Source organism: Poromitra crassiceps (genome assembly GCF_964638095.1).
Source record: "Poromitra crassiceps genome assembly, chromosome: 22".
NCBI classification, from domain to species: Eukaryota; Metazoa; Chordata; class Actinopteri; order Beryciformes; family Melamphaidae; genus Poromitra; species Poromitra crassiceps.
The window spans coordinates 5888167-5901704 of NC_139647.1; the positions used below are offsets into that span (position 1 = coordinate 5888167).

A 13538-nucleotide genomic window follows, 5' to 3' on the forward strand; every position below is an offset into this window, starting at 1 on the left:
TACGTGCTACTTACTGGAGTTGTTTTACTAATGCCCATGGTTGTTTTCTATAATGTATGGTAAGTACATCAAGACAGGTGAACACAAAATGTATAGTCATTATAATACATTTTACATACATACATTTTACATACATCTTCTTTCTTTTTTATCTTGTAGGATGTTGAGAAGAAGAGATAAAACAAAATTTCACCCTCCTAAAAAAAGCAATATTGTTGTTATTCTCTGATGTTCTGACGTGTGTGTACTGTATGTACTGTACTGTATATAATGAAAACTGACAGTTCAAAAAATTTTATTTTTTGTTTTTGCTACAAGTGAAATGTTTTATGGTCACTCAGATTCAGTAGGTCATGGGTTGGCTTGGTTCCAGCCTTAAAACTCATTATATAAGGATTTTTCAAAATGATTATGTAGGAAAAATTAATGGGGACCCGGAACTCTTCCTGGGCAGGAGATCACATGACTGTTCAGCTCTATAAGGTTTCTATGAGAATAATCCATTCCACTCAAAGTGTGTTTTTTAATTAAAACCCTATCTAAGGGGGCTGATAAAAATGAACTTTGATATATTTCAGAAATGAATGTTAAATGCTACATGTAAGATGTTTTGTACGGCAGGATTTGTTGTATGTCAGAGATTCTTTTGTAATGAAATTGATGTGTGATCTCAGTCGATAATGTCTCTTCTCCTTTGGTGTCAGAGGGGAAACCATGAAAAACGTTGTGTCTTTCTACACTAAATTATCAATGTCAAGAAAACACCTTAATTAGCAATCATTTCAATGGTTTCACAACCCCTTGTACTTTCAATCAGTGTAATACAATACCAGTGGGTCTGACGTGTTCGACATTGGATTGAGTCATTTTTTGTTGTCATCTTGTGATGATTCCTGCCAGTATATCTGAGAATAAACGTCTCCCTTGAAATCCCACGATTTGATGAATATGACTAATCTAATCTAAGAAATGACACTAGTGTTGGTCCCCTGCTGGCTACTCCTCTTTAGCTGGCTCCTCCTCTTTAGAGGCTGTATCAAGGCATAACAGAGACTCTATGCAAATTAATCATCAACACAATCTGTTGCATTGGATGGTCTTTGAATGGCATTGCTTTATTCAAACACTTCAATCTTTCAACTGAGCACATTAAAACTCAACTGAAAGATTTAAAAAGGTGCTAAGTGCACTTTAACGTCAATTTTGAGACATTAGTATAATTCTTATATAAAAGTGAGCAAGTGGGCAATATCTGTCTGTCTGCTTAAGTCGGACTGATAACATACAACATAATTTGAGTTTATCCAGGTAAGATATTAATAATGTAATGAACCAGTGTTGGGAGTAACTAGTTACTAAGTAACTAGTTACTAAGTAACTAACTAGTTACTAAGTAACTAACTAGTTACTGTAACTTAACTAATTTTTGCTGTAACTAGTAATCTAACTCATTACTTTTCAAAATTGGTAACTCAGTTACAGTTACTAAAATAGTAACTGGGCTAGTTACTAGTTACTTTATAGGACATGAAAATAATGGACAACTTCAGAGGATTATCCGGTTTCTGATCCTCAGACCTCGTTCAGGGAGAGAGCTGCAGCTGCAGCCAGAGAGCCCCAGAGGCTAATGACCTTGGGTAGGCTATAAGCCTATCCAATAAGCGAATGTTCAATGCCACACTGTAAGACCATTTTAAAAGTAACGCAAAAGTTACTTTCCCTAGTAACTAATTACTTTGGAGTAACTAGTAATTTTAAAGTAATTAAATTACTTTTTGAGAGAAGTAACTAGTAACTGTAACTAATTACCAATTTTCAGTAACTTGCCCAACACTGGAAATGACACTGAATGAAACGAACTATAATTAAGTCATGTGCCAACTTTGATGAGGTTGTGTTCAGTATTTTAAAGGGATAGTTCTGTTTGTTTGAAGTTGGGTCCTATGAGGTACTCTCATACAGTCAGTGCACTGGGTAAAGCACTCTGGACGCATTGTGCACCGAGATAGGAGAACTGCACTCCAGCTGCAACAGGCAAAGAGAGCTGTCTGCTGAGTGTGAAGGGGCATGATCAAAAACATAAAAAACAACAGAAAGAATACATAAAGTGCTTCCATACTGCTCACCTGGCATAATGCAAGTCTCCACAAGCCCTGAGATGCTAAATTGACTTGAAAATATGTAATTTACACCCTGTTTTTAGCTAAAATCGTCACTATAGCAAGGTTGTACCCTAGTTGTTGTAATTTCAGCTGCTAGCTCCAGTGAAAACTTGGCATCTCAGGGCTTGTGGAGACTTGGATTATGCCAGGTGAGCAGTATGGAAGCATTTAATGTATTTTTTCTGTTGTTTTTTACGTTTTTGCTCATGGCCCCCTTCACACTCAGCAGACAGCTCTCTGTGCCTGTTGCAGCTGGAGTGCAGTTCTCCTATCTCGGTGTGTGATGCATCCAGAGTGCTTTACCCAGTGCACTGACTGTATGAGAGTACCTCATAGGACCCAACTTCAAACAAACAGAACTATCCCTTTAAGCGCACAGCACACCACACTGACTGGAGGGGAGGGAGAGAAAAAACAAGGGAAAATTCTGACCAGGACCACGTGCGGCGCGTTGCAACCACGGGGGCAGGCGTACCTGTGACTCGAGCACATTATCAAGATAAAGCTGTGGACTTAGGTCGTTTTCACACCTGCCTAGTCCGGTTCCTGTTTCGGACCAGACACAAAAATTATACGTTGTTTTGTTTTCCAGCATGGTTCGGTTCACTTTCACACCAGCCAAAAAGCAAGTGGACCAAATAGGGCTGCCAACCCTCCCAGATTGACCAGACCTGGTAGTCTCCCGGGATGGAAAATAGGATATAAATTCCCAGAGGTTTTTGTTGGCTGAAATGTGTCTGCGTTGGGCAATGTTGTAGCCTACTTCATGTCGCCCGCCCCCCGCCCCGTCAGTCAGGACCGTTGTACGTATGCATATGTGACAGGATCAGCTTGCACTGAAAGAAATTACTGCGTGCTATAGTAAGGGCATCTGTATGGGCTAGGATAGAGAATCCCCCCGTTGAGTGGAAGGCCCTCTTGTCAGTCCACTCTCGGGTCACCACCAGTGCTGCGGGTCAGGGTATCCGCCAGTCCCGCGCTGCGGAAGAGCTAATTTAATGTAGCGTTATGTCTGGACAGGCTGTGAACCGCGCGCTGCGTTCGGCGGGTGCACGCGCTCTCTTGCTCTTGTTGGGCCATGGTTATTATGGTACAGTCATAAGTTTGTTCAGAATTAATGAGACCCCCATAATAATTTTTTTTGTGTTATTTTCATATTTCTTTGGTTATTCAAGCAGTATTGTGTGACTGAACAGAGCGCCTGTAATCTCAGTGCTTTTTGGGGGAATATTACCAGGTTTAACCAGTAGGCGGCAGTAGCTACGCAGGGAGGTATTTCACATGCGCTCGCGCTGTAAGACTTTCATAGAAGAAGAAAGCTGCGTGAGGTGAAAGCACAGTAGCACTGTTCGTGAACATTAAAACAATATTCCATGTCTTTTCAGGTGAGCAATGGTAATCGGCCAGGTTGTCAAATGCTGTTTGTAACTTTATGTGAATTTGTCAGTATGTTGAATGTTGTTGTGTAACGTTAGTTAGGGTCAGTTGTTTGCTAGCTTAGCTTGGCATGAGGATTAGCCTAGCATGTTTACCTACTGTTTGCTAGCAAACGGGTAATTTAGCATTACAGAGTCATGTTTGAGCTTTTGTTATTTTGAGCTGTAATGGTTTCGCTAATGTTAGGGATAATCAATTAGTATAAAAGATGGTGCTTTGTTTGTTTATTAATGTTATTTCTTGTTTTTCCTTAATTAGAATAGCCTACAGTAAAAGTCATTTTCTGATCAATACAAATGTGTTAGCTGTAAGACTTTCAGATAGAAGAAGAAAGCTGCGTGAGGTGAAAGCACAGTAGCACTATTCGTGAACGTTAAAACAATATTCCATGTATTTTCAGACAAATCTTTATTAAAATATTTGCACCTGGATCTGGCCTCAGGCTCCATCATTCAAGTGTGCAACACTCTCTCTTGCTGTTTGACATCAGACTACACCAAATAGTTAGAATAAGGTCGGTCTGAAGGCATGTATTTGTTTCTGACTCTGGGAAAAAATAGTAAATGATCTCTTTAACCAAATCACACACATTTAGGTTATTCGATGTGATCTCCTTTTGATAACTAATGAAATAATGATATAATGTTAACTTCCATTCACCGAGCCTTCCCTGAAACTGTTTGGAGCCCCCCTGGAAAGGGCCCGCCTCTCACTTAGAAAACCTCTGTTTTAGATCATTGTTTTAATATCACAAATTGTGTCTGTTACAGGATGACCTTAGTCTTACGATGAGTCAAGAGAGTGGACAGTTGAGGGAGGAGGACACACCAACACCAAGGGAGGTGTTGTGGGGACAACTGAGGCCATTCCTGGACAAACTGTGTCAGGTGTGCTTGTTTACATTTTTTTGCAGGGAGACTGTTAGTGTCTCTCTCTCACACACACACACGCACACGCACACACACACACACACACACACACACACACACACACACACACACACACACACACACACACTGGTCATGTGTATCCATATACAGCACAAATCCTCCATCTTTCCACCCATGGCTCTTGGAAGGGTGGGAATCACACGTTTGATCTCAATACAATACTACATGTATATGATTCATTCATTGGACAATGATGCCATATTTGCCGATATCACGATTTCTATATGATTGGATTCAGGGGCTGAGATCGATATTAGACGATATGCATTTATTTATATCCAAGATGTTTTCACTGTGCAGCCATCCAGACCATTTTCAAGACCAAAAATGGAAAAAAAGACCATCACTATAATAATGTCTTAACCTTTATTTTTATTTATTTTTTATTTGTGAGTCCCATTGAGATGTTCATCTGTTTTACATGGGAGCCCTGGCCAAGAAAACAGCAAACAGAAGTTACAACAAGTAGTATACAGCAGAAGAGGGAAGCGCTGCATTAGTGGGGCAGGTAATAATATTAGACAATCAGAATCCAGGAGGTCTTGCTTGATGTCAGTCCCCAGGTTTTGATGCAGACCACCATGGAATAAAACTAAGGCACTCCGTCTTCAAGTAGAAATATATATTTTAATCGAGCATAGGCAAATAAACAGACCAACGCGTATCGACCTGCTAGGTCTTCATCAGGGTCTGGTTAACACATAATCAGTCTGGAATATATACCAGCTGTTGTGACACTCCACCCAGCACATGAGGCCTTGGGGCCAAAAGGTGGTGCCAAAGAGCCTGGGTTAAATGTTACATACAAGCATATCATCAAAGATGTGAACAAAAAAGTACAAATATAATAACAAAAAGTGATATAGTTTAGGTACATTCAGTGATTACTGAAAAGGGGAACTAAATCAGATACCGAAGATGTCCAACTAATGCAATTTCAAATTAGTCTCAAGGAAGACAAAAGTACCATGAAAAGAGGATTACGTGCATACACAATAAGATTTGTAGTATCCAAAAAGGCCAAATGATAATTATTATCTAGTCACCTGTGCAGTGATGAAAAATAGAGCAAGCAATCAGAAAGACAAGTACAGCCAAAGTATGTCAGGTTAACTTGCAATGTGCTCGAGGTAGAAAACAGTAAAAGTATATAGATAAATGACTGGGTAAATGCATATATAGTTTATAGATAAGCACCAAAGAACAGAAGAACTGAGTTGGGACTCAGAGGAATGGCAGAAAGTCAATTTCATCATTTAGGCCTGGATATGTTGTGGCCTGTAAGCTCACAATGCAAAAGGTCTTTCTTTAGTCTGTCACCACCTCTTATGTTAGAGGGGATAACCTCAAGAGCAACAGCAGAAGTTACAACAATACAACACAAAACCACAAAATACAATTAAAGGAATACATGCAAATATACTAATTACACAGTGTACAATCTCAAATAAAACAGCTACAAACGTCAGTTTTTAAAGACTGCAGCAGACCTTTAAACCCATCCAGAGGGATGAGGAGATCCAGGTTTGCATCTTTCTGGAGATGATTCCAGGACCAAGGAGCATAATAACTAAAAGCAGACATTCTGTGGAAGCGTGAGGAACATTGAAAAGTACTCAATTCTGCACTATTGCTCTGCTAACAATGAAATAAATCATTATTTAGGAATGATAGTAAAATATAAATGTCTGTACAGTATATATACTCAGTGACAGAATGCAATCCTTTGATCTGAAACACTGTAATTCCATATCAATGACCTTCAGAAAGGCTCAACACAGTGGACAGAATGAAGTGTAAAAACTCCTTCCTGCTGCTAAATTATGACTCCTCCCCCTTGTGGTTTATAAGCCAATCATATGACTGATGATTTGGAGACATCTCTCCAGCCACCTTGTTGACCTGTGTTGTCTTCCTTTGTGCATGAACATGAGGGGAGTGGCTACAGCGTTAGAAACTTTCAAACTGCAAGGTTATTGGTTGCGATTGAAGGAGGGATTTTTACACCCAATCACAGTTAAAACATATACACAGGCAATTAATGATGTCACTGCAGTTGTGGTCTCAGCTGGTCTTGAAATAAAATCCAGAGTCCGGCTTGTCCGAGACCGAGACAAGACCAAGACCGATGGAGGGCGAGTCCGAGGCGAGACCGAGACCATCAAAATGTGGTCTTGAGACCAAGACCGGTCTAGAGTACTCCAACACTACTCATCACCTTTTTAGTTCATCACCTGTACATGTTACAATGAAACTAGACAATTGGTAGTTTTCACACTCCTTAGTGATTAGTCAATGAAGTTTGTATGATCCCTGTTTTTTTGCAACAAGTAGTAATACCATACATAAAAGAAAAACAATGTATATAAAGCAGAATACACCATATACCATATTAACCAGAATCTGGATTTTAACGTTCCTTTAACATATTTTTCATGATCATTTTGTCGAGAAGAAGAAAGGTAAAGAGACATAGTTACTGGGCTTTTTCCACAGACAGGAAGTTTGTCTTCTCTCAGTGGAGAGCTGAGCTCCATTTAAAGAACACGAATCGTCAAAATGTGCTTAAGACAAGTCTGAACCTCCCCCCCTGAAGAAATCTTGCATGCTACATTTCTAGGGTGGAGACACTGGAGACAAATGTGCGAAGGGCGCAACATGTGGGGTTTATGACATCACTTATGATGTCACTGATGATGTCATGATGTGCGTCACAAATCACTGATGATGTCACTGTGTAGCACGCGCACTCGATTTATAGAGTGGAGACTGGAGACGATGGGCCATGTGGGATTTATGACATCACTGATGATGTCATGATTTGCATGACAAATCACTGATGACGTCACGATTTGCGTCATATGTTTTGTGGCAAACGTGAGGAGCACCGCATGCCCGCAAAACTGTGACTAACACCGCCCCCGCCGTACAGCTCAATTTCTAGGGCGGAGACTCTGGGCTGCAACATGTTGTGGGATTTATGACATCACTGATGATGTCCCCCATGTACTCCCTTGTCCTGTGTGTGTATATATTTATAGTTTATATTTATTTATTAGAATGCTATAACAGTTACCTGAGGGGGGGGGGGGGGGGGTGTATGTCTAATTACATTACATTATGTCATTCAAACAACATGTAACAAATTTGTTAATATCTTAAATATCAGTGAATCCAAAACTAATTATTATATATATATAATAGGTATTATAGGAGAGATGATCAGAGGGGCAGAGTTTTTACCTCCATCATTAGAACAGGGACCGAAGTATGGGTAGAGTTCCTCAGTGAAGGTGCAGCCAGTAAAGGAGTAGATAAGAGCTGCAGCATCTACGTCATAAAAGGAGACCAGACCCTCCTCATAATCCACAAACACCCCCACCTTCTGAGGCTTCATGTTCAGAGACAGGAGGACAGCAGGGTCAGCAAGAGCTTTGTACTCATTTTCATTCCTCAACCATATAGTCCAGAAGCCATTCTGTGGGCTCAGAGAGATCTGTCCCTTCCTGTTAATCGACCCTCTGGCCACTCCTAAATCCCACTTAGTCTTCCCTTTAACCTGAACCTCGTAGTAAAACCTTCCTGAAGAGAAGCTCTGCTTTCCTAAGACAATGGCAACCTGAGAAAATCTCTCTGGGTTGTCTGGGAGATCCTTCCTTACATCACCATGATATACTTGTTTCCCATCATCAGACAGGATGAGCTCGGCTAGTGCTGTATCAGGATTCAGAGTCACATCCACTGCATACTGCTGGACACTCTTCCGCTCAGTCTTTGTCAGAGGGACACAGTGCTGGACCGTCTTCAGCTCAGCCTCTGGGAGATTCTTCTTTGCATCAGTATCTTTCACTTGTTTCCCATCATCAGACAGGATGAGCCTGGCTTGTGCTGTATCAGGATTCAGAGTCACATCCACTGCATACTGCTGGACACTGTTCTGCTCAGTCTTTGTCAGAGGGATGAAGTGATGTATGATGATGGAGCTAATAATGATTATGATCATGATTATTATCGGCTGGTAGGTGCTGGCTTTCTTTTGAGCTGACTTTCTGAACTGAGCAGTCTCTTTCTTGAGAGTCTCCTCCAGCTTCTCCACAGATCTCCTCACAGTCCCCTCATATGTTGAATGGACATTGACCTCTGTCCAGTCCTTGGTGTGTGGAGGAGTGTTCACGGATGAGAAGCTTTGGAGGAGGTGGATGTGGTCTTGAGTGCATTTGAGCTGTTCAACCTCAGCGCTGCTCTTCCTCAGCTCAGAGATTTCCTGTTCTAGCTCTTTGATGAAGCCTTCAGCCTGTTTCTCTGTTGTTTTCTGCTTGTTTTCAATCGTCTCAATAAGCTCAGCCTGGCCTCTCTCCACAGACTGCTTCAGAATAGTGAAGACCGGCACACTGTCTGCTATCTCTCTCTCTGCATCTTCCTTGCTGAGCTCTAGTGAGTGTTTGATCTCCTGAATCTTCAGTTGTCTCTCCTGGATCTTCTGCTGATTTTCAGCATCTGTCTTCCCCAGCTCAGTCTTCTTTCCTTCACATTCTTCTTTCAGAGGAACAAAGTCATGTGACTTGTGGTCTAAGACAGTGCAGAGCAGACACACACACATCTGGTCAGTCTTGCAGAACAGCTCCAGCAGACTTGCATGCGTCTTACACACCCTGCTTTCCAGGTTCTCCACAGGATCGATCAGCTTGTGTCTTTTCAGATCTGTCTTTCTCTGATGAGGCTCAAGGTGAGTCTCACAGTAGGAGGTCAGACACACCAGGCATGACTTCAGGGCCTTCATTTTGGGCCCAGTGCAGACATCACAGGGAACATCTACTGGTTCGGCCCATTGGTCTGGACAGCTGCTGGCTTTCATCTGAGCTGACTTTCTGAACTGAGCAGACATCTCAGATAGGGAAGTATTAACCTGTAGGTCAGGTCTTCTGTCAAAAAGCTTATTACACATGGGACACTTGGACAGGGCAGTAACATCCCAGTGATGTGTGATACAGTTTTTGCAGAAGTTGTGTCCACATGATGTGGAGACTGGATCAGTGAACACATCTAGACAGATGGAGCACAGCAACTGATCTTCAGATAGGCGACAGCTGGCAGCAGACATATCTAGATGCTGAGACCTAAAGTGAAAGTGTAAAATAACAATACTGTAACACATCATTCTTGAATATTCATATAAAAAAATATCAAAGTTAGATTATTGCAATATTCTCAAACATAATTTTGAGGAATGTGTAGTTGATCGCACTTCACTTCACAGTCTCAGTGCAAAATTATAACAGGGAAGCATCCCATCCACTGTAAAAACTCAGTCAATTTAGTGGAATCAACCAATCACCAATAGACTAGATACAAATATAGACATATCCTCCATGATGACAGGCAACCTGTAAATCACGCCCCAAAGCATAGTCTGCTTTATCATCTATTAGACTCTAAATGGGGACATAATTTACTAAATGAACATGAAGAAGAATTGAAACTAATGATTGAGACATACACTCATTAGGTCATAAATCAAGTGAGAACTAGGGTCATTTTCCCATCAACTTCTTTAAATTCAGACTTTTTTTGCAGTCATATAGACTGTATAAACGGGTGAGTTATATAAAACAGTACAGTTGTTATGAACGGTGAAGCTACCAACTACTTCACCATGGAAGTAGTTGAAAGTACAGCAAAGCTACCCTGGGAGAAATGTAGTTTAGGAAACTACAAGCTACGCAGAAAAAGTAGTTCAAACTACATTGTTTAAAAAAAAACATAAAAATTGACAATGTACATGTGTGATATATGAAATAAAATATAATAGTCTGCAAAAAAGCACAATGCCAGTATGCCTCTCAATTGAGTGTATTGCAATAGTTGACACCCAATACATTCAATGTTATATTTTTGTCGTAAACAAATCTGGATTGTTATTTTGTTTGATCAGATAATAAACAGTAAAGACTTGACTAAGGTTAGGGTAAGAAGAATCTCAGGGCAAGTCAATCCGAGGCAGCATAGGTTCTGTCTTGCTCTAGGATTGGTTAAGGTTATGGTAATAATATCAGGGCAAGCAAATCACAGGCAGCATAGGCTGTGTGTCTTGTCAAGAAGTACGGTAACGTTAGTGGGATCATGGCTGCCTTCACAGACTATGTTGCCTTCAAAGCGATCAGGACGAAAGAAAAAGGGGCAGTCCTGTAAAAGGGGATTCTGGTTCAACAGTAATGGTAAAATAAAAAATATATAATATATATTCCTTTCATTTTACTGTCCAAAATTGTAGTTTGTAGTTTGAGTAATTAAACTACACAAAAATGACCAAAAAGTAGTTTAGGTACTTGACTCACTACGCAAATATGAATGTAGTTGAACTACCAGCAAGTTACTGCAAAATGTAGTTCAACTACGTAGTTCAACTACATGTAGTTCACTACTCCCCAACACTGATTATGTGACATTACTAATGTCTTTGTCTTCCAGCTCTGGAGCAGACAAAGAGTTGAACAAAGTGAGAACAGACACAAACAGAACAGTGCTGCTGTCATTGGGCTGCAGTGGAATAAGTGGGAAAAGGTATTAGCTTCAGTTCTTATTGTCGAAGTAGTTCAATGATTAACACAGACAGCAACCAATCAGTTGGGACTGAAAAATACGTCACCGAATCAGTGGCAGATAGCGGAGTGTCCATACCCTATTGAAGAATTAATTTGGGCTGGTTACCAGGCTAAATGGTAGGTTCAAAACACAGCCCACACAAATGTAACATCATTATCCACCAGTAATGCTGTCCGTTCTGTGGCAGCTATTTAAAATCAACACACGTTGTTGGTCAGGATCTGTATCATTAACGTTACTTGAGGTTATTTGTTTTGCAGCTTCCAATATTGTTAGTGATAGCCTACGTGCTTCAGTCGCCTGCCTGCCTCTGTGCTGTAGGAGGCTATCCAAGCCTGCTCACTCAGCAGTCATGTTGTCCTGTTGTTATTTGGCACACAGCCAAATGATATTTTATTATTGCCAAAAGTGACGGTCATCATTTAGATACAATGTTTCACTCCATGTGATTATATCTCAATTCATCCAGCCGATTCACAGCTGTGATGTTTCAAACCGTCTAATGCCAAACTGGGAATACTTTGTTACCACTAGTATTGTGACTTTTTTTTATTCTTTCTCTTTCAAGTAATCTTCTTCTGCTTCTCTCTCTCACTCTACAAGTCCCCATAGTCTTAAAGAGAATATTATATAAATATTGTCGTGATAACAGATCAAAAAGAGGCAGAAAGCACAAACTCTTGAGTACTATACTGTACACACTATAGGAATATTATAGGGATATTATCATGTTTATTTAGTTTGTGGCTGGATTGAACCCACACGGTAGGACTATACCAGACTATACAATTGTGTGTGTATACACACACCCTCACATCTACCGATTTCATACACTATTGAAGACTGATGTGAGTTGTGAGGTATTGGTTTTGCAAGGCTGGTTTTTGTGACATGTATGTATTGCATTGCAATTGAGATGTGTGTGTGGATGAGATGTAGCCTAGGACCTAGGCACCTTCCCCCATTTCAAATGTACAAGAGAGTGACAGTGGAGACAGAAGGCACCATGGCTCCAAGCCCGTGATGCACACACGCACATGCTCCGACCTGCAACACCTGCTCCGCTTACTTCAACACCTGCAGTTTTTTACAGTGATTCTATAACATCATAATCATATTGTAACACTATGTTGACTTACTGTCTTTCAGAAGAATGTTTTTTAAATTGAAGAGGTATTTCCATAGACCAGTCACTCTGCAGGGAGCTGGTTTCAGGGGAGTCTGGTCTCTGGATCCTGATGGAAACATTATGAACACATGTGAAGAAAAGTTGACTTGCTTAGTAATGCTAACATACTAAAATAATGGCATATGTTTTCAGAAGATTTATCTTCAAAATGTAGAGGAGTCATAGACTATCGGACACACTGGGTTCAGGGGAGTCTGGTCTCCTCCTGGACTGGGCTTCAACACAACAGAGACAGAGCTTTAACTTTGAATAATGTAATGTCGGGTTAATGATGGAGAAGAGTCTTGGACAGTTAGAGATCCTCATCTTACCTCTTTGCTTTGGTCTGGCTGTCATCAAGTTCCCCAGACAGAGTGGCTTTGCGAGGCTCTCTCTCCTCACGTTGACTCATAGCAAATGAAGTTCTAATGTAAGTTCAGTCAGGAAGACTCTAATCTGCACTTTACACTTCCTCAGTTCACTTCTTATTTCTCCACCCCTTCAAATCTGCTCACATGCTCAAAATAGCCTGTCAATTTCCGGGCTTCAATTGAATAATCAGGTGTTTGCCTCCTGGTCTCATATAACCAATAGCATAGCGTCACATCACCTCTCACCCCAACACACCTCCATTGTAAGCCTATCACATTGATATTCACCCCCATTCTAAGCCAATCACATGGCTGTGTACTCTTAAAATATGCTTCTTCTTACCCCATTCAGCCTGCTCATAGCTGCGCTGTCAGTCTCGCACCCTCCACCTCCCCTTCTCCACCCAGTCTTCGCAGACCCATCAGTCATCTAATTCATCAGTCTGAGGAGTCTAATCAGTCTCAGAAGGAGAGGCATCACCATCACCACCACCAGGATCTAGACTCTACAGGGGGATCTATCTGGCTGCTGCTCATGGCAGGTCGCCATTGTAAATAAGAATTTGTTCTTAATGACTTACCTGGTTATAATATTTCATTATTGAGAGAGAGAGAGAGAGAGAGACAGAGGGATATTTAAGTCCCCTATGCCAGTGATCCTCAACCTTTTTCATATCAAGGGCCCCTAATTTAGTCCACCTCAGGGCGCCTTTGATGAGATTTTGTCTCTCAAACCAAAATCAGAGTTCCATGACTGTATTGCAGCTAGAGAGATCAAAGTGAAACTATGATCACAACAAACATTCTCTACGACTTTCGACTATCATTTCAAAAGTGAGACTTCCCC

The 13538-nt window shown here is 40.9% G+C and overlaps 1 protein-coding gene across 2 annotated transcripts in view; it reads right to left on the reverse strand.

The window, feature by feature from the left end:
• LOC310796307 (E3 ubiquitin-protein ligase TRIM21-like) overlaps nucleotides 1-12717 on the reverse strand; it is a 58981-nt gene extending 46264 nt beyond the window's left edge. Inside the window, exons 1-3 of one of the 2 annotated variants that reach the window (XR_014553669.1) lie at nucleotides 12653-12717; nucleotides 12292-12387; nucleotides 6768-9666 (exon numbers count right to left, since the gene is read on the reverse strand). Coding sequence is in view for 1 of the 2 variants with exons in the window: in XM_083658473.1 (XP_083514599.1) it covers nucleotides 7737-9666; nucleotides 12292-12335 (1974 nt within the window). In the remaining variant the exon portion in view is untranslated. Of the gene's footprint in view, nucleotides 1-4950; nucleotides 9667-12291; nucleotides 12388-12652 lie in introns of those variants that run through there. The other variant, XM_083658473.1, reaches the window with a different exon arrangement.
• Nucleotides 12718-13538: the final 821 nt, after the last annotated feature.